Source organism: Ptychodera flava, chromosome 4 (genome assembly GCF_041260155.1).
Source record: "Ptychodera flava strain L36383 chromosome 4, AS_Pfla_20210202, whole genome shotgun sequence".
Classification (NCBI taxonomy): domain Eukaryota; kingdom Metazoa; phylum Hemichordata; class Enteropneusta; family Ptychoderidae; genus Ptychodera; species Ptychodera flava.
In genome coordinates this window covers 42662889-42679573 of record NC_091931.1, presented here as the reverse complement: position 1 = coordinate 42679573, position 16685 = coordinate 42662889, and the positions used below count along the sequence as shown (strand labels likewise).

Sequence of the window (16685 nt, the reverse complement as noted above, 5' to 3'; positions counted from 1 at the left end):
GAAACACAGGCAAAAGACGGGCCATTGATACAAGCACCATGACATCATAAAAACTAACGTTGTGTTTCATTTAAAGTTGGTGATAGTTTTTGTCCTTCAACAACGGGTAAACATGACTTTATATAAACATTTTGTTCCAACAGCGCCGCTTACGGCCCATACTGGCGGTTTCGTTGTACGATACATTCTTTCATAAGGAAGTGCTCACAATTAAGGGGGCACCCATTTTCCCAAAGAAAAATTGGGGGGGGGGGGGCAGACAAAAAGGGGCTAAGGAAAAAACACATCAATTAAATATTTGCCCTGTTAAGTTCTAATCTATAAAATTATGCATGGCTGTCAAAAATATATCTGGTGAAAAATTTACAAATTTGCTAGCTCCTCGGTGTAAAAAGGGTTGATTTTTCCAATGATTCTGTATGTGTATCCAGAAGATCATGTGCATCAATACTAAGGTGCCAGATTGTTGAAATATTGACCATGGCATCCTGTGTACACAAGAAATTTGCTGTAGTTCTGACAAGAAGTGATCTCAGTGTGTATAAATCAAGGAGAATTGTGGGTAGGCTCACACATTGTGCAATTATACTAATAGTATCCCATTCGTTCTGATTTGTATGATCAAGGATTTCTCAGTGACGGCTGGCAGAAAAGGCTAACAAACAAATTTACCTGTTTTGTTTCCTGTCATTTGAAAACATGTGAAATATGCTTGCTCTGTCAACTTTGAAAAAAAATGTACTGCTTACAAAATGTGAACTATGATGTATCCAGGGTTATCTGCATTTATGATCATTGAATCATGAATGGAACTAGCAGAAATATAACATATACATTATGTAAATTTATGTCAGTGGCAGCCACTTTCAAATTTGAAAAAAAAGGAGGAAAGGAAACACTAGTTGGGTTTCCCAATTTTCACGGTGAGTCTGCAAGTTATTCAGCATCATCAGATGAAAATTTATGCTGAACTTGTGCATGTAACATCTCACTTTCCATAAATATCTGGAGACTTGCAAATTGTCTACCACTAAACTCCAAAGATAGATATCACTTTGCCAATTATGTGCTCCTAAATTTCTATGCATCAGTGGGAAAGTAGTCACTGACGTTTACACTAATTTCACTGTTAAAAGTACAGAGATGATTTGCATGGTACCCCAGAATGAGAGTATAAAATGACTGGTTTTGCCTTGCAATGAGATAAATAATTCTAAGTTTGATGCAAATCGTGACTTTTCTTGGTATAAGGTAGAAGACTACTCAGGGGCTAAGCAAAATTAGTCATTGCATAGGATTGCATACATGTAGAAATGTCAGAAGACGTACTTGGAATATTGTCAATTTCATAAAACCTTCACAAATGATCAATTGTAGGATGCTTTATTGAAAAATATAAAGCAAATACCACTGTGCTTGATTTTTAAAGAGAATCATACTTGTATGTTTTTCTTTGAAAAATCGCTGATGCAAAAGTGCTGACTCATCATTTTTTCACAATTTTTATTATGATAAGGTGGGATTTTTATTATTGGATAAGTAACTTCATACATGATGTTTATATCAGAAATACCACACGTAGAGGATACTTCAGAATCAAGAGTGTAATTAAATAACAATATTTTTATCCACCATGGCTATGAAACAGGTCAACATGACAGTAAAGTAATGTGTGGAGCTAAAAATCATGGGGTAATGGATGATTGAATGTAAATTATCTCAAAAAGTAGATTGGGAACAGCCATTTTACAAGCTACAACATATGTGATTTCTAGAAAATGATATTCTTGGTATTGGGTAGCCCCCCTCCCCCTTAAAAGTTTGTAACCACATGTAGTACAGTCAAACATTTGCCAAGTTTTTCAATTCATTTCCACCTATGGGAAAGTATATTTCTAAAAAAAGACAACATGTCTAGTCGATGAACACACCCTGCTTTATCTATTATTAGTATATTATTTCTTCCTCTGAGTACTTGCTAGGGGTATATAATGTTAAGAACAACTTGGCAATTTAACAACCAGTGTTCAATATGGACCACTGATATAACAACATCTGGGACAAAGTGATCATCAAAATAATCAAGAAAAGGCTATAAAATGGATCATTTATAGTGGACATAATGACAGATGTATTCATGTTTAATAATTAACTTTTCTTCAGAAATTTACAGCCTGATTTGTTCAATACTAGCCTTCCCAAAAGTGTGCCATTTGCAGTCCTTGCAAAACATACTTTGTATGGCCACTCAATTGTAACTCTGAAATGTTTTGTTATATCATTCATTAAAAGACCACTGTATTGTCCCCATGAAGTGTGATAAACTTGTCAGACTATGTGATTTAGTGTGTAAGCATGCATGTATATATTGGGGGGGGGGGAAGCTGTGAAAAACCCAAGGAAATATAAGAGGGGCAATCGATTTTCTCCATCATTTACAAGGGGGCTCCAAGGAAAAAAAATCACAAGCTAAATAGAAAATCCTCCAGGTCCCCTGGGAAGTGAATTCTGAACACTCCCTAACCTGATAAAGGTTGGACATTTCACATATGGAGGACTGGGCAGCCTGGATGTTTTTTTTTTTTTTTTTCAGGGGGAGGTTACAAGGTTGCCTTTGAAATATCCACTGCCTTAAATCACAGTCCCTCCACATGGGTGGAGGGAATGTGCTTCAATATGTGGTCAGCAACACTTTTACTTCCCATGTTTGCACTGCAGGCATAGCAATCCCTGAACTTTTTTTTCATCGCTGATGGTTAGAATGTACACAGGACATTGTTTGGCATTGCAAATTTGTGTCATTCTTCTATAACACTCCCTTGTACAACACAAGTCAGTACGTTTCCGATGTTTTGAGTGTGTACATAGTGTTTGATATGGCCACTGCAATGCATTGTGGGATGGCTGAACTTTGTCATATTAGAAATGGTGTTATCAAATTATGTAGTGTTTATCTACATGTAGATGACCCATCTCCCTTAGTAAAACGTTAACAGTTCTTTCTCTCATCATGTCTTGTCTACTCACAGTATTCTAAAGCATATGCATTATACAGAAAAAATGATTGTGTACACTGACATAGTTCATAGCCCATCTCACTAGAGATTATGGTCTTTATGCAAAAATGTGACCATCTGAGCAAACCCTGACATTTTACAAGCAACACATTACTGTCGTCACTTTCCATCCTTCCAATTAGCTCCCTATTCATCACATTCTTCCACTTACTGACAATTACTTTTCCTTATCATACATAAGCAATACAGAGTCTACTCTCCATATGCAGGCACACTCATCTTCAGAACAATTAGCAGGTCTCAATGAGGCAGTTTGGATTCCTAATATCCATAAGCCACATAGCCAGTCCAACATGGTGATATTAATTTTCCATTTGTAATCTGGTGGTCCTGTTGGCACAAGTGCCAGGTGTATACGGACATGTGCAAGATTGTTTCCAAGTGTGGAAGACCATTCAATGTCCCGAATTCTTAGGGTAGTATGCGCCGTGAACGTTAAAGATTTTAGTCCAACTTTCCGTAAAATCTTGAAACAGTTCTTTTTCAAAATCAAGAATTAACATCTGGGGCCAAGTGCAAATTTTAGAACTTGAGAAACAAATTACCAAGATTCACCAATATTTCACATTAGTATAAACATAGGGCCAAAGTCCCTGAAGCTACTATAGACATGGATACAAAATTAAGTATTTCCTGACTGTACGAAATTATCTCACTTAAGGTCATCCTAGGGACCTGTAAACCAAATATTAAAGCTGTCTGACCAGCGGTTTTGAAAAAACAAGCGACTCAACAGTTGACAGAGCTCTGCTGTGTTATGTAGAGAATAACTTTTTGTGACACATGTTGATGAAGAAGGTGGATATCTTTGATAGCTCATTTCAGGATGGCCTGACCAAAAATGGGAAAAAAAATTCTGTAAAAATGCAGATTTGCATATTTCATCACAATTTTAACAAATCTAAGTTGGGTTATCCCTAGGGACCTGTATACCAAATAACAAAGCTGTCTGACCAGCGGTTATGAAGAAGAAGATTTTTTACCAAAAACGCCTTTTTTGGTGCTAATTTGCATATTTTCAACAATATCAAAAAATTAATGAAAAGAGTTTCTCAAAATCATATATTTTATCCACACAACAAATATCAAATCAGTAAGTGCTGCAGTTCTCAAGATATTTGAGTGGACGGACGCCTCACAAACGGACATACATACATACATACATATATACTGACAGTGCACGCCGGACAGATACACATCCTAATAGTTTCTATCTAGACTATATTTGTCTATAGTAGCTAATAAACGAGAGTTAATTACATTCTAATTACACGTTTCGTCATAAAAAAACAGCATATCTGTCAGGTTATAAAGAATCTTAAGCTGCTTATCTTTTGATCAGTATTTTCATCTTATTAACCAAGCACATTTTAACTTTCAAATTAACATTGTAAGTAAGTTCTGTTGAATAAGTTGAGACTGTACGTACTCAGAGAAAGCACACTGAAGAGACAAATGTTTGAAACTTAAGAAGTTCAAGATCATCAAAAGCATCATGTAACACTTTCATTGCACTGTTTACACAGATTGCATAATTGCTATAAATAGCACATGAGGAATCTTACAGCCCAGCTATACCATACAAACCCTATCACTTTGACCACTCTTTTAATTGACCACTCTATTTTTTTCCTCAAAAAGTAATTTTATTTTATCCTTACCAAGTCAACCATAAATGGAAATTAGAACTTTCTCTATCTCTATTTATCTGACCACCCTATCATGACAAACTATTTTGAGCAATTTCTTTTAGATAACATACAGGGCACAATAAATGACGGTTCAGAATATGTCAAAGTTGGGATTCAGGAAAGTTGCCTTTACATGTTTTAATCCTCCAAGATGGCAAGCATTTCACTATGAACTGTCAAAAAAAGTTGAACTTTCTGATAATTCTACACTAAAATTATTTTGGCTTTGATGATTTCCTAATAAAATTCAATTATTTAAAATCATATTAATTATTTTTTTTCAGGGTGAATTGATAGGGTTTACACAGTACAAGAATTACATACAATGTAAGTCAAATTTTGATCAAAAATGACAAAAAAATTCCTTCAAAATACAGATTTGCATATTTCATCACAATTTTAACAAATCTAAGTTGGGTTGTCCCTAGGGACCTGTATACCAAATAATAAAGCTGTCTGACCAGCGGTTATGAAGAAGAAGATTTTTTACCAAAAACGCCTTTTTTGGCATTGATTTGCCTATTTTCAACAATATCAAAAAATTAAAAAAAATTGTTTCTCAAAATCATATTTTTCATCTACACAACAAATATCAAATCAGTAAGTACTGCGGTTCTCAAGATATTTGAGTGGACGGACGCCTCACAAACGGACATACATACATACAGACTGACGACGGACGCCGGACGGATACCCATCCCAATAGCTTCTATAGACTATAGTCTATAGTAGCTAAAAATGGCTGCCATCCCAATGTTAACTCAATGGGGAAAAATAATTTTTTGATTTTCAGAAAGCTGAGATGGTTTAAGTTATTCTTCCTCAAGGGCTTCAAAATGGCCCAAACCAGGGGTAGATTTGTCTCAACACACATTATGCACACAACAGAAAAATGAAGCAACGAGATTTTGTCTCTTTTACTGCTTTAATCCTCCATTTTTGAAACACAAGGGGAAGAATATGAAAACTGAACGACTACAATGTCTGTCCAATATTTGTGAAAGAATACTAATTCAGGTTGTACAAATGTTGTAAATAAAAGTGAGAAGTCATGACATTAAACTGCTTCAAACATAAATGCCTCAGCAGCACACACCAAGTGCAAAGGAAAGTGGAAATTTGGAACTTATTTTACATGGTGAACTTGAAATTAACTGGCCTGTGAAAGCTCAAAAATCCATGACAAGATTTATGTGATATGCTCAGAATTTGTTTTCCCATTAAATACAAAACTTTGTAAAACATAAACTCATTCTCATAAATTATCTTCGGTACATTTCAATAAAAGATAACTGAGACCATCTTCACAATGATTTGGAGTTTTTTACTAATTTCAAAGTGAAAAACGTTCTGTTTGCAGAGAAGCTCCAGCTGTCTTTTAAGACAGGCAAAAGGTCATGAAAGCTTCCAGTGGACAGGAGAAAGTAACTCAAGACGCTTACACCAGTCATTTAATGCTTAAAATTTTGGGAACTTGCAAAATCATCCATCTTTGTACTTTGGTGAGAGTTTCTCAACAGAAAATGACGTTGAATAATATTTAAAAAAGTAAAACTACTTTCGCGTTTTGTAAATAAAATCTTCCTTGTAAAAATCTGGGTTCCTCAGCCACTTGACTCCAAATTACATCAATTCAACACATGCTCTCCCACCGTGGAGACCGAACAGTGACTCTTCCTCCACAATGTGATGTCAACGAAGAGATTTCTATGACTTGAAGCTGGAGTCTCAGCTTCATGAGTCATATTCTACTCTCTTTATGACAGGAAAATATCTGCTTTGATTAGCCAACAGATGTGGCAGCTTTTATCTCTAGTATGAGATACAATTTAATAGATTTGTTTACAATAAGAGGTCTCATCATGATTGCAATGTACTTCATAAAAAGGAAAACAACCTTTGAAATCATTTGGCACACTCATTCATAAGTTACCAACAAAAACTAATTAGTGACCAAAAAGACAAAAATTTTAAACATTTGTAAGTATTAACAACATGATATATATATATAATATATATGCTAACCACAGTGTAAGTTTCTCTTCTCAAACTATATTGGTGGGGTAATTCACTTTACATGATGGCCAAACTTTTACATCATATTGAAACTTCATGTCAACCCAGAGGAGTCAGTAAAGCTTTTTTCAGTAAATAAATTTTGCACATTCTCCCAGCTTTTGATATCCTTTTCTTTTTCTCTTTAGGAGAGTAATGAATAGACGATGCAATTATATACTCTCTCTGTCTCCATAAAGGGTTAATTTTGCAAAATTTACCTGCATGCAAATAAAATTTCTCACTCAAATGACTCTGTGAGTAGACTGATGGCTGCAGATTCTCAAAAAGCTTTGAAATGTTTACTTTTTCTTCCCTCCATTCATAATTATCGTGATCTATGATATTATTACCGTGACCAAAGGTAGCCTGCAGATAGGGCTAGTCCTGACACAAGGACAAGGGGGTCTGAGAACAAGAAACTTACAATGCGGCCTAGTCAGGACGTATTCTGACTGGACACATAATTGAGAACCCTACGAAGAGCCACAAGTCGATCTCTCTGGCTGCGCATGGCCATTATGGTCATTTGAGCCCTGGTGTCTAGTGGTAGCACAGCCAACAACCACCATGACCATTTCGGGCCATGCCTGGTTGATTCCGGGTTCTCTTCAGTGGTTGGCATGGTACCAAAGTGGGTCAAAATCCGGTTCTTGATAACTCCATTCAGCCCATCAAACCATGTTTTTGCTTCCTCATAGATTTCATCATGGAGGGATTTATATTGCGCAATATTCTCTTCACCTGAAATAAAACAATCAAAATAAAATTCAGTCAATGAACGCAATATGATTAATCTTCATAAGTCCATTCTAAAACTACACATTCCTCTTCTATCTTTTTGAATGATACTATTCTACCAACCATAAAATATTGCTATGTAAAAAAGGTCTTCTAAACACCACAAATCTTATTGTCTCAGTCACACAGCCATGTTTGGAGTGTTTCTACTCTTTGGAAAATTCAATAATTAAACCTCTTCTCCCAATTTACTGAATGGAAGCAATACGAGCAGTATCAAAGACCAGTAGCTTTCTTTTAGAACTCACAAAGTCCACAATGTAACATGGTACAACCTGGAGTACACACACTTCAAATGCCAACTCACCTTCAATTTTCCTATCTTGCAAAAATTCTACTTTGGCAGTATGGTAGCCATCCCTCATGCCCCTGTCAAGTACTTTGAATCTGCGACCACCAATGGCATCCACAACAGACCTACCATCCGGAAAGAATTGAACGTCCCTGATCTCCAGCATGCAGCCATATTCAACAAAGCTACAACAAAGAAAATTAGCAAAGTGAGCACACACGGGCTGTAAATTTATGATTTACTGGATAGAAGCTTTTGTATTGAGTTGTTTTTGCATATAGTTAATAAACAGTTCACTTCTAGCAGGCCTACATAATTAAAGGATGTACTATACTTCATCTTTACCATCTTGCATTTCTTTCATATGCTCATTAGGAATTTTTTCAAAGTGATCTCTACTTACATTTTGTACATACACCTACTGTAACTGACTGCTAACACATCTGTTTTAAGTCTAATATTTCTTTAGTTGTGATTAAGCAGATTTGGTGAATCACAATACAAATATTGCCCTGTACCCTAATTTCTGTTGTCATCAGTTCAGTTCGTCTGACCTTCATCATTATGTAGAAAGACATAAAAAATCTGTGTGGAATCTCCACTGAGTATCACCACGTTTATCTGGAAGAAAGGTCACTTACGGGTTCTGATTGCTTGGTAAGCACATCCCAAATTGCCTGGTTCCTGTTTCCATGCACTGACGTACCATCAAACGGTAACGTGGCTCGAAGATATGCAACGGACATGGTATAGTTGGGTAAGCCAGTGTGCACACAAATACTGGAATTTCACCTATTTTGTCACTATTCATGTAACTGAAACACAAACACAACATTGACAATGTTATTTTCTCCCTTAGACTTAAAATTTAAATATACAGTACAGTATGTATGGTTCCTATTTACAATTGAAATACTAACGTTTGCATGTGTTTCGAGGAAAAGCATGCAGACACCATATCTTTTTCAAGAGCTCTATGCAGCACTACGTAAATCATCACATTTTGTTAGGATATGATCAAAGTAGTCATTGTATCAAAATTAACAGTTACAGGAGAAAGGATATCACATGACGAAATCACAGTGCTTTTCTGGAGAGTTTGTGAGAGTGGTGGCAGAACTCACATATGTGGTGATCTTTGACAGCGTGAAACAGAGATGTGGCTTACCGAGCTAGCTCCTCCATTTCTGCATCATGGATTTTCTTCCTTTCTTCAAGTTCACTTTTCATTGTGTTCTCAATCATCTTGTCCATTAGTTCTGTGACGGCTTGCCTCCTCTCTGCAAGGTACTGCATCAATAGAAAAGAAATGCTATGGTTATACACCATCCCTTAAAAGCACTTTTTTCATCTTTCTTTTTTGTGGTATTTTCCGTACATTTTGCATTTTTGACAGAAAGTTGAACAGGCATGGAGAAAGACTGTAAAAGAACACAACTGTGCTTTATGTCAGCTAAAGGGAAATATTAACCGATGTTCTGTTTACTTCTGGAGTTCATTTTGTCAAAATGCAGAAACTAGAATGAAATCTAACAGCATATGACAAAGCAAATCAGTGATTCCATATGGAATGTCAAATTCAATACAAGTACACAACAACAGCAAGTTAAGTTCAATTTATGACAGAAGGCCTGCTAAAAATCAGATCAGATGAACTGTTCCCCCATACTATGCCATGGAGATATGACATGTAAGAATTTATCTGCACAAAAAAACAGGAGCTAGAGACAATAACAAGGTGACTTACCTCGATGAGTGAATATTTACAGAGCGGGCACTTGTTGTTATGATCCAAACATCTGTCAAGGCAATGACGACAGAACATGTGTCCACATGGAGTGGTGACTGGCTGGTAGTACAACCTAATAACCAAGACCAACAACATGTTTATTGATTGATTGTTTCATCATAAGAAATAAACAGAGCTGTAAGCACATATGATACCACCCAAGATGGAGTGTTTCCTTCATAAGATTTGAAAATGAAGTTTAACAGACATGGCTTTGGACAAACATCCCATCATTTCAAAAAGTAAGCTCTGGTTCAAAGTGTTGCATTCTTGCAATATCAAGTATAGGACAAAATTGCAAAGGTCATGATCTCTTCTATGGCGTGTCCTATGGAGGTAACGCCCTCTTTCAAATAATTTCAGCACAGACTTGAAGGAACACAATTGTCTTTTGAATATGGGTTACAAATACTTGAAAACGTGAAATTATTTCGATCATTGTGTCTTACACAAAATGGTCTTTTTATTATTGGGTACCCCTGTATGAGATTTTACCAGAAATTACTAGAACTCAGACAAATATATTCACTTAATAATTTGTCCCAAACATTTTGAAAATGAGGTCTATCATAAATGCAATACATGCAATATCAAAATGAGGTTCATTATATGCCCATAACATACAAAGAGATAATCCTTCTCACCTGAAGCAAAGACTGCACTCATAATCATTCCTATCAATCAAGGCAGGGTCGACTTCTCTAGGTTTCCTCGGCTCTACTTCAGTTTCTGAAAATAATGCATAAATACACAGGTATAATTGGCTATAGGGGAAAAACACGGAATCTGTTGTGTTTACAAGTTTATTTTTTCTCATTTCTTGTCTGCTGGACTCAACTATCCTAATACATTCATGCTGTATGATGGAAGTAATGATGAAACGAAACAAGAAACAGTCTGATGTGCATCATCTTGGAAGCTGTTATCCAATTGGTTGGCTGAATCTTACTGTTGTAATTGAATAATACAAAGTGATTCCCTAAGTTGCTGTGAATAGTGACAATCGACCAGCCAGATATAACCTTTCAAGCCAGTGCACATCAGCAACAAGGAACAGATGTTACATTCCTGTAACTTGAAAGAATCACTGGTTACAATAAGACAGGTAATTTTGATGGTGACAACACTGCAACACTTACTTGAAAATTTAAACTCTGTTCTGATGGGGCTGGAGAGAGGACTGAAATCATTTCGTTTTCTTTTGCCCATAGCTATGACATCACTACCAAGATGAAGCTTACGGCACATGGATCCTGATGCTCTGCTTCGTGGTGATGATGATAGCTCTGTTGTCATGGAAATAGAGAACAGACAATTTTCCCCTCAGAACAGTTTTCATTTTGAAATTTGTAAATTGAGAAAGAGACATTTTTCAAAGCTAAAATGTTATTTTTGGTACACTGAAAAATGGCTTCACATATTTCTTTTCCTGTGGCTTGTGTGGGAGATTTGTCCATGAACAATGCATGCTAACCCTGTTGATAATTTTGTGTCTTCTTCACTATCCCCATAACTACATAGCTATCACAACAGTGAATTGTATGGAATGAATGAATGCTTTTTAAACCTTCATTATACATGTCATTAAAAGTTATGATTTTCACACAAGGGTTAGCGTTATCCACAACTCTTTACTCATGGCAAATTACAGAGATGGCGAACGGAGGGAAAGAGAGAATAGCATGGATGAATATATGGAATAACATAGACGCTCACCTTTCAGCCTGTCAGTTTCATTGTTTGCATGTTTAAGAAGAGCTTTGAAGTCCACATTCTGCCTTTGCTGATCTTGACCATCGGCCTCGGAAGATTCTGCTCCATAATGAGACATTTCATCCTGGTTACCTAAGTTAGTATCTTCATGGGGTTTCAAATACCTATCTTCTTCCACTTCCTGATGGAAAGAAGAACACACAATGATGAATGTACCATAACACAAGTACACAATGAGAAAAGCGCCGTAGTACCAGAAGACACTGCAAACAGTTTCTGTAAGCTCTCTCCTTTCCCAGCATTCAAGGGACAATTATACGCATTACGTTATCTTCATGCAAGTTGGCAAAAGTAGAGTAATTTCTCTTAAAACTCTGTTTTTCACGAGGCACACTGGTTTACACTGTAACTCACCTACATTTTTGTGAATTCCAGACGGGAGACAAGTATGTCTTTGAGCATTATTAAACTCATTAGGTGAACACAAGTTTACCATAAAGTTTATTTGATGGGTGAGTGATCGGTAACGAGAGTAAACAAGACAGCAAGACTTACATCCAGTACACTATGTCAAAATATACTACGGCAGAGAATGGTTTCTGCATGAAAAAGCCCAACTAACCTCTTCCAGCCTGGCAGACTCTTTGAGTACATCACTAACATGATCTGTCTCTTCATCATCATTGAAAGTTTGGTGGATGGCAGACCTGAGGAAGTCTACACTGCTCTGAGCAATGGGAGGCCTCGATGGCAACGGTGGAAATATAGGTCCTCTCAGACAGCGGGGAAGCTCACCATGTTTCATGTTCTCAGGTGGCAGTGGTGAAAGAAGGCAATGTAAAACCTGGCAAGGAAATGGGGTCAATGGTTTTCATAGATGAATACTATAGTCTACATGAAATCATGTGGTTACTGGTTCATATCTTCTTCAATTTTTACAGCACATACAATGCAAAACAGGATCTGCCAATAATCCACCATTGTGACTGCATCTACTGCCTTTATTCAGTCACTTACAATCTTACATCACATTTCATTAAATCTACATCAAAACACTGATGGACTAAGACCATTGAGGCAGTCATTTCAGACTTCAGGTTCTGTACAGCCCAATGATGAATGGGATTGTCTCTGGTGGGATCTGACTTGCGCAATACCAAAGAAATACATAACAATTCATTTATCCCCTACCTTAGCAAGTTCTTTCCTAGCAGATGATTCGCTTGGATCAAGAACCAAACACTGCATAAATGCAACCAGTGCTTCCTCATGTCTGCATAGTGACAGCAAAGCTGAACCTTTGCGAAAGAAGCCCTGCAAATGAATCCACAGGTTACTCACTCTAAAATGCCAAGAGGGTTGTCTTACCATACTGTGAGATTGTAGTGCTTAAATTGCAGGATGATTAGATAATTGGAAGGTCGCAGAGAATTACAATGCACCAGGTGTCTCTTGTTTTATGACACATGTCTTCATCAAATACTTATATTCAATTAAAACACTTGTATTGTGAAATAAATGCCACAATGAGGTTATATGTTATAAAACATAAACCTAATCAAACAAACATTGTTGATGAGTAATGTTATATTAGTAATGCATTTACTGACATTTTGGAGTGATTAAAAATTATTATAGTAAACAAGTTGAAGAAGAATGGCAATACCTTTGGCCAATCTGGTCTAAGTTCACACACTCTTTCAGCATCTTCAAGAGCTTCTTGGTGTTTGCTAAGGCTTGCGTATGCATGGGAACGATTGCTGAGAAGTAAATGATCTGATGGTTCTGCAATGCCAAGAATAAGATGATACCAAGTGAGTATGTGGTAGTGTTGTACTTTGGAAGCACAAGCTATAATTCATTTGTACATTACTAGTAACATCTATACAGTATTTGCAATTTTGAAATGGGCTAGAAAATTTTATCACAGAAATTTGACAGAACAGCTAAGTTGACAATGACAAAAACGAGACAGAAGGAACACTTCATTTCATGTTTCATCATTTATCAATTAAGTACTAAGTGACAGCATGTCTTCCAAAACGGCCAGCAGCAAGATTCAGTGAGTGAAAACAAACACAAGCAGCGGCATGATAGATAGGTTGAAGCGTGGACCCTTGTCAAAGCAAGGCTTGAACACTGGGGTTTTGAAGATCAGGTTAAAAGAATGGAACACTGGTAGATCTGAAGAGAACTTGCTTATCTCAGACTTACTAAATGCCTTTATAACAATATTCCTAAAATATCTACACTACTTGGGAAGATGTACGGTCAATACTCTTTTATTTTTCAACATTGTATAAAATCTCATTTTACAGACTACTACATGCTAGTACCTGCCCGCTTTCACAAAATTATAGACAGAATATTACGCTGCGTCATTGTCGTGAAAGATAGCAACACAAAAGTTTTCCCTTCCTCTACATACCGGTATATGAAATTTAAAAAGGCTATCTTGGTATGTCACTTTTGTAAACTAAATTTCTAAAATTATATGGTAAAATCATGAAGTTTCAATCGCATTGCTCAGTTAAGTTACCCCATGTGCCACGGCTGGACAATTCTCATGCAATATATGGAGATTCAAACCCACAACAAATGTTTGAACTTATTAGACAAGTCGTATTTTATGCAAAAGAAATACGAGTACACTTTTTTTGTACTATCATTGATGGTTGTTTTTAAGAAACTGCACTTTGCCTAAATTAATTTAGTTACATATATGGAGAGGGCGAATATTTTAGGTTACAAAGGTCATGAATGTAGGTTACGACACAGTTATGCATTGGGGTGTTAGATTGGCATATCGCAGATACAGTAACGGGTGTCTTTTCCATTTAAAGGTTTCTTGAGAAGCTTATTGAATGCTAAATATCGCGATCCATACTCGTCTAGTTCGAACTTCGTTGGCAGGATATCTTAAACCAGTAAGCATGTTGTATTCAAACTAAAGCTCGTACATCTCTAAACTTGAAAGTTTTTTTTTGAAATAGGAGAGGTTCATACTGTAATAGTAGGGATTTGCAGTTCACAAAACTCTCCTTTTTTCTTGAGGAGCAGAAATAGTTCATAAAGGAAGCCTGAAAGGAAGTTCAAATGCAACTTTTTCTCTTGTACCGAAAATCGCATTCATCACCCTGGAGTCATGGCCATTTATAAAACCTCCACACACTGTGAGTGTCGAATTACGTGGCTGTGTATTCTGCGCCACGGACCAGCGACCAAACTCGTCTTTGACGTCCATGAACTGACCATGGAGGTAGTAAGCGTACCGTTCATGCTCGTTTTAATTTTTCGGTGAGTTAACATCGGATAATGATATTCCTACAATTACGATTAATTTATTTGAGTACCCAACGAAGTAGTATTAGCCTTGAAAAAAAAGTTACCTCATGAAGGTATATAACAGCTCCGCAGAGGTCACGGAAATTAGTACAATGGCCACTGCGCTTTACGTAAAGTCTTCTGTAAATAAACACACTTTGACCCTGGTTAACAGGAATATTGTACACGTTCATTCGTAAATGTCCACAAGAGGGTCCTTCACTCCCGTTCACCGGAAAAAATTTTGATAGAAATTTGCAGAGATCTCCATGATCGATAAATCCCCTACATTACAATGTTTACTTTCAAGTTACGAAAGTCACCCTGCGCCAGGCCGCGCGGCGCGCCCCTGCGTGCAGGTTGTAGGTTACACAACAATAGCTAAGCACGTTGTTCCCCAGCTTCTGGCTTCATTGGAAGAAACAGCCGTTCCTCAACGGAAACCACTAAGAAGGGACGGATGACCAGTTAATATATCCTTCCATCCTTTCTTACGGATTAGTTGCATAGTAGAAATGTGAATATTTACAATCTCTCGAACGCCGAACTCCAACGTCACGTGATTGAGACCGGACTGAGTGAGTTGATTTGACTATAAGAAGTGATAGAGCCAAACGTTTTCACACATATCAGTTGATTTTATACCAATTGCTATCAAACGGTACCATGTTTCAATAAACAATTTAACTGTCGAAAAGATAGACTGTGAAAGAGTGAGCAGTCCTGCCACTTGCGTAACTGTCCGAGACAATTCAACCGTCACATAGACGAATCCATGAAAGGCCAGCACTGTGTATGCATGAATGATGGCAGTTTACTACGTTGCGACATCGAATCGCTGTTGATTGCAACGAAATGATAAAGTCTGCTTCAAATTACTCACCTGCTGACAGCGCTTTAGTGTATATGTCGACGGCTTGTTCGAATTTCTTCTCAGAAAACAGCTGATTGCCCTGTAATTTCAGTTTGCAAGCTGTGGTTCCGGTTGAAAAACATTTCTCGACGAGATTGGACAATACAACATTTACTTTGAGAGTTGTCAACACTAACCCTGCGTGATGAGCATTACACTTTTTACAGATCCTAGATTTGTTCTTTTGCATACAGTATTTGCAGAAAGTGTGACCACATGGAATGGTGACAGGTTCATAGAGTAGACCATGGCAAATGTGACAGGAGAACATGTCCAAAGCTTCGCTGTTGTAGTCGTGAACTGACAGGCCCTCTTTCTGGCTCACAGTTTCGATCACGCTCGTCACAAGATGCATCAGACGGTCTGGTGAAACTTGTCCCATGGCAAGAGCTCGGGTGTAGCAGTCGAATGCATCATTGAGATTCCCAGATCTCGCCAAGCAGTCACCTTTCCCAAGGTAAAGATCCTTCACGGGGCCTTGTTCCATAAGTAACCTGTCATACATCTGGGCTGCGAGGTCGTAGTTTTGGCTGACAAACGCTTCAAAAGCGACGTCCGCCATGACTCTCGACTGAGAGGATACAAGTTAAAATATTAAAAATGTTTCCTAATAAGCATGGTAGATATGTTAAAGGTACAACTTAACACACACTTGAGTCTACGGATGATCTGATCGGCGATCGGCGTCTTCGGACAGCGAACACAAGCAGGTGTGATTCATAACAGACGTAGTGCTTCTACCTCACAAAGTTGAGGTTACATAAAGTCATGTGACCAAAATGACCGGTTTCGATTGGTTCACTGAAGACAGAGCTGGCTGTTCGGTATATTGAACCACCCCAATATTTTTGGTATTTCTTTCCTTATTTTTCATTTTCATGGTCTTTATTTTCATAAGCGAGGGAATATTTGTTTAAAGCACGATAGGTTGAATACATTTTTCATACTAAAGACTTTTTACGGTGTGTTACTAGAACAAACAAACATCAACTGTTCCTCTCCAAGAGGGGGCAGCGAAAACGTTATGTAA

At 37.2% G+C, this 16685-nt stretch overlaps 1 protein-coding gene across 2 annotated transcripts; it reads right to left on the bottom strand.

Moving 5' to 3' along the window:
• Window positions 1-5674: 5674 nt before the first annotated feature.
• On the bottom strand, window positions 5675-16427 carry LOC139131863 (LON peptidase N-terminal domain and RING finger protein 3-like). Of its 2 annotated transcripts, XM_070698153.1 has the most exons (12): window positions 15626-16427; window positions 13085-13203; window positions 12610-12732; window positions 12041-12262; window positions 11422-11599; window positions 10845-10991; window positions 10350-10434; window positions 9664-9778; window positions 9085-9206; window positions 8558-8731; window positions 7932-8101; window positions 5675-7567 (listed from the first exon to the last, which is right to left on the bottom strand). In XM_070698153.1, the coding sequence occupies exons 1-12, from the start codon at window positions 16215-16217 to the stop codon at window positions 7263-7265; spliced, it is 2352 nt and encodes a 783-aa protein (XP_070554254.1). In that variant the 5' UTR covers window positions 16218-16427; the 3' UTR covers window positions 5675-7262. The 2 variants fall into 2 exon arrangements, with proteins under 2 accessions (XP_070554254.1, XP_070554255.1); XM_070698154.1 differs by lacking the exon at window positions 10845-10991.
• Window positions 16428-16685: the final 258 nt, after the last annotated feature.

Bases quoted from the DNA above. Each gene is read 5' to 3' on its own strand.
- LOC139131863 (XM_070698153.1), bottom strand. From the start codon at position 16,217: ATGGCGGACGTCGCTTTTGAAGCGTTTGTCAGCCAAAACTACGACCTC. The intron at 13,204-15,625 runs GTGAGTAATTTG...TTGGCATTGCAG, and splicing joins CACTAAAGCGCTGTCAGCAG to AACCATCAGATCATTTACTT. The intron at 11,600-12,040 runs GTTAGTTGGGCT...TCTTTCCATCAG, and splicing joins AGTCTGCCAGGCTGGAAGAG to GAAGTGGAAGAAGATAGGTA.